The 5000-nt window shown below is 38.6% G+C and overlaps 1 protein-coding gene across 1 annotated transcript in view; it reads left to right on the forward strand.

Annotated features, from left to right (window-relative positions):
* The first annotated feature begins 1879 nt into the window (after positions 1-1879).
* The window catches only part of LOC127647624 (uncharacterized), an 8940-nt gene continuing 5819 nt past the window's right edge, over positions 1880-5000 (forward strand). The window contains exons 1-6 of the mRNA XM_052131985.1: positions 1880-1988; positions 3615-3677; positions 4118-4219; positions 4616-4658; positions 4766-4821; positions 4936-5000. The exon at positions 4936-5000 is cut by the window's right edge and continues 19 nt beyond it. Of these exons, the coding sequence (XP_051987945.1) occupies positions 1958-1988; positions 3615-3677; positions 4118-4219; positions 4616-4658; positions 4766-4821; positions 4936-5000 (360 nt within the window). The 5' untranslated portion in view covers positions 1880-1957. The remainder of the gene's footprint in view (positions 1989-3614; positions 3678-4117; positions 4220-4615; positions 4659-4765; positions 4822-4935) is intronic.

A 5000-nucleotide genomic window follows, 5' to 3' on the forward strand; every position in this document is an offset into this window, starting at 1 on the left:
ACATTTCAGTGTGGTGGCCAGGTGTCGGGAGAGACATTGCTGAGCTTATAAAAGCATGTGAGTTTTGCATCAAGAATAAACCAACTCAAAGAAAAGAGCCACGGATCACCACACCACCGCCATTAGGAGCTTAGCAGAAGATAGCCGCTGATTTATTTGAGCTTGAAGGTAAACAGTATTTGGTAGCTACAGACTATTACTCACGCTACATTGAGATTTCTCATTTACCTTCCACAAGCAGCAATCAAGTCATCACTCGCCTGAAATGCATGTTCGCCAGGTGGGGGATCCCGTTTGAGCTAGTTACAGATAATGGCCCTCAGTTCGCTTCAGCAGAGTTTCGCCAATTCAGTGAGGACTACAACTTTGAGCACACAACGTCAAGCCCTCACTACCCTCAAGCGAATGGAGCTGCTGAGAGGAGTGTAGCCATTGCAAAGAGAATCCTTCGACAACCGGATCCACAACTAGCCTTGCTGAGTTACAGAGCCACAACTATCACCGCAAAAGGCCAGAGCCCAGTTCAACTGATGATCGGACGAGAAATCAGAACCACAGTTCCTGTGTTGCCACAGCAGCTGAGCCCGACTGCAGTTGACCATCAGGCGGTAAGATCTAAGGACCAACAATCCAAAGCAGCCTACCGCTACTTCTACAACAAGCGCCACTCAACCCGACCTCTGCCTACACTGCAGCTTGGCCAGAGGGTTAATGTCAAATTGGATGGGGAGAAGGGCTGGAAAACCCCAGCAAAAGTTATCGCAAAAGCTCAAGAGCCCAGGTCCTATCTAATTCAAACCGACCAAGGGACTGTTGCCCGTAGGAACAGGAGGCATTTGCAAGAAGTGCCTGAGCCAGTATCTCAAAGTGCTGGACAAGAGACTAATAATGACTGTGACTTTGCCACCCAAGGTGACACAGACATCCCTTTCACTGCTAGTTCACCTGTGTCCTGTGTTCCAACTATTTCCCCGAATTCGGGCGCCTCTCCAAAGAGAACCTTAGCTGGGAGAGCTATTAGACCACCCGCCAGGTTTAAGGACTATGTTTAAGATGGAAATGTCCTTTTCTGGTCGTGTAGTGTGTTACAGTACTGACTTCTTGTTCTTATATTATTATGGAAGTTACAGTGACAGTTAAATTGCTAAAAAAAAAAAAGTATTTTGTTCAAGACTTTGCTGATCTGAATATATTGATATACAGCTATGATGAAGGTACTTACAATATTTGGTATAAAGGCTTAATTGGTTGTTAAAACAAAATTAATAGAAATGTAATACTGCTAATTGGAATTTACTTAAGAGGGGAGATGTGATGTGATTTAAATGTTTATGGCAGTAAGCTCCACTAGGAGGCGCTACTGGCTTTTGTATTCTTTAGCTCTGCTTGTTTTACGGCAGTTGAAAAGTTGTAATGTGGTTGACAAATACATGAGTGACACTGTTCTCTGTTCTTGACAATATCCCGTAATAAACCGCTGAAGACTACTTTCAGGAATCCGTGAATTCATGACACTATCTATCTATCTATATATGTCTATCTATCTATCTATCTATCTATCTATCTATCTATCTATCTATCTATCTATCTATCTATCTATCTATGTATATCTATCTATCTATCTATCTATATATGTATATCTATCTATCTATCTATCTATCTATCTATCTATCTATCTATCTATCTATCTATCTATATATGTATATCAATCTAAATGCATATGATGCATAATACAAAATATATTATGTTTTTGCCGGGAAAAAACGTGTTTTGTGTGCTTGTGAGAGAGATTGTTTCGACTGTTTACTCTTTCACTTCTCCTTTTTACATTTGATGTTTTTCTCTCTCCTTCTGTCTCTTCCGCACATCTGTTGTTCACCTCCTCTCGTCTTTTACTGTCAGTCATCATTCACTCATCTGTGTGTGTGCATCAAGACCTTTCCTCTGGTGATTCAGGATGAATACAACAACAGAGACCACTGATCAAGGTAAAGTGAGAGGGGGACATTGGCAAAGTGATGCTATTCATAGTGACGACAATTACAAATAGTTTGTAAAGAAAGAAAAATTGAGTGGTCCTTGCAATGCACACCACTGTTAATAAAACACTGAAATGATGTTTTTATGCTTGATAGTGATGTTCTGTATTTTGATGCATTCTGATACTTGTTTTATAGTTTCTCTGAAGGCATCAGTTTACAGAGAAGAGAACAAAGTAGTTACATGTGTGTTATTAGTGGTAAAGGGCAGCAGGTGTGAAAGCTTCAAAAACTACTGCCAGTCCCACCCTTGGGATCTACATATTTGTGTGTGTGTGTGTGTGTGTGTGTGTGTGTGTGTGTGTGTGTGTGTGTGTGTGTGTGTGTGTGTGTGGTTAAGTTTGTAAGTGTGAAAGAGTGTCTCGTTAATGAAGCAAATCTAATTCTACTATGAGTCAATGAAAATTATTCTGCTGGACTTTTTTCTCTCAAAAGAAATTAAACCTTATGATACACTTAAGATTGCATATTTACATGAAACAGTTGCCATCCGTATTAGAAAACACTTTTTGATACACATGAATTGCTGACTCCCAGACATAAAGTCATTCAGATATCTGGTCATTTCATTGTCATTAAAATTATATTTTCTTTAATAAAATGTAAGCATATATAAAGAAGAGACACTTAATTTGAGTCTGGTAAATTAAGACACTTAAAGGGATAGTTCATGCCATCATGTGTGTGACTTTTTTTCATCTGCTAAACACAAATTAAGATTTTTAGAAGAATATCTCAGCTCTGTAGGTCCATATAATGCAAGTGAATGGTGACCAGAACTATGAAGCTCCAAAAGCACATAAAGGCAGCTTAAAAGTAATCCATATGACTCCAGTGGTTTAATCCATGTCATCAGAAGTCATATGATAGGTGTGGGTGAGAAACAGATCAATATTTAAGTCCTTTTTTACTATAAATTGTCCTCCCTGCTCAGTAAGTGATGATATACGAATCGCCAAAACAAAAGCGTGTGAAAGTGGAGATTTATAGTAAAAAAAAGGACCTTAATTATTGATCTGTTTCTCACCCACACCTTGCATACATTTTCTGAAGACATAAATATTTTGTTTGTTTAAAAAAAAAGACAGTAGGTTACAGTGAGGCACTTACTCTTGGCTCTATACTTTTGAATCAGTGACTATTTTAACAATAAACAATTGGCCCCATTCACTTCCATTGTAAAAGACTCACTGGAACCCAGATTTTTAAAGAAAAGGAGGGACATGTAGAAATACATTTTTGTGGTAATCAACATTAGGCCACAAATGCAGTTGATTGAGCTTAACTTGTGCTGAACCCTGAACATGAGTCTAGCTCAAAATACATTTGAACTCAAAAGTTCAAATCACAGAATTCACGCCGCTTTACTTGTGCAACAGTGCCGCTGGATGTATTTCTTGAAGAATATAATAGTCTTTGTTCAATGAATAGTTTGCAGTAAAGTGTACATTAAGTCTGATTATGTTATTTGAGCAGTGTCGAGTGTGTTTATATTAATAGCTCAGCATGACAGGTGACATTTGTGCTCTAAACAAGGACATCTTTTAATCACAGCAATCACACTCTCTTTTGCAGGTGTATACAACAGCAAACCTTATCCCCCATCTAGGCCAGTCAAAAACCACTCACATGGGAGAGGTACTGAATGTGTGTGTGTGTGTGTGTGTGTGTGTGTGTGTGTGTGTGTGTGTGTGTGTGTGTATGTGTGAGCGTGTATTTATCACTTTGTGGGGACCAAATGTCCCCATAAGGATAGTAAAACCTGAATTTTTTGACCTTGTGGGGACATTTTGTCGGTCCCCATGAGGAAAACAGCTTATAAATCATACTAAATTATGTTTTTTGAAAATGTAAAAATGCAGAAAAGTTTCTGTGAGGGTTAGGTTTAGGGGTAGGGTTAGGTTTAGGGGATAGAATATAAAGTTTGTACAGTATAAAAACCATTATGTCTATGGAAAGTCCCCATAAAACATGGAAACACAACATATGTGTGTGTGTGTGTGTGTGTGTGTGTGTGTGTGTGTGTCATAATGACTCTGACGAAAGTTGTTAATTTTGCGGGTGTGTGTTGTGTTTAGGGTCTCGCCCTGATTGGTTGCTCTACACAATTCCTGCATCAGCCTTCATCATTGGAGTTGTTCTGTTCGCCTTTGTCTGCAAAACACAACGACGCAGGAAGTGTGAGTGTGAACAAACGCCCAATTAGTCTAATAAGGAATAATAGTATAAAAAAAACAAAGCAACCATTCTGTGGAATTACATTTTCAAATAAAGTATACGATTTACTTAAATAAACATTATATGAATTTCATTAAAGGGAGAGTTTGGCAAAAAAAAAAAAAAAATGATGTCATCATGTATTCACCCTTGTGTTGTTCCAAACCTGTATGACTTTCCTCCATGGAACACAAAAGTAGATGTTAGGCAGAAAGTTTGCCTCAGTCACCATTCACTAAGTCAAATGGGTTTGGAACAACGTGAGGGTGAATACATGATGGCAGAATTTTCTTTTTTGGGTGAGCTATCCCTTTAATAGAATAAGATCTCAAGAATCGCTTTCACACATTTCCTTTCAGCATGTGCGGTGCAGAGGACACACACAAATGGACACTTAGCGACGTGAGTTTGGGTGATGCATTTCTCTTTCATATAATCATTCACCTCTCTTATTCTGTGACAAAAGATAGATGTTTTTGAATGTGTCTCCACTTGTGTTGCTGTCACAGTCACTCTGGGAAGGGTACGCAGGGGCATATCCAGAGCGATGACATTAATATGAAGGGTAAAATGCCATCAATCATTTGTTTGTAAAGAGAATGTCAAAACGTCTTGTATCACTCATAAACCACTAAAATGAGTGTTTTAGAGTTTAAACAATATTGTTCATGTTTGACAGACGAGACGCAGTCTTATGAGAATGTGGAGGCAGCTATCTACAACAATCAAGATAAAGTCACATAT

The sequence above is a fragment of the Xyrauchen texanus genome, chromosome 8 (genome assembly GCF_025860055.1).
Source record: "Xyrauchen texanus isolate HMW12.3.18 chromosome 8, RBS_HiC_50CHRs, whole genome shotgun sequence".
Classification (NCBI taxonomy): domain Eukaryota; kingdom Metazoa; phylum Chordata; class Actinopteri; order Cypriniformes; family Catostomidae; genus Xyrauchen; species Xyrauchen texanus.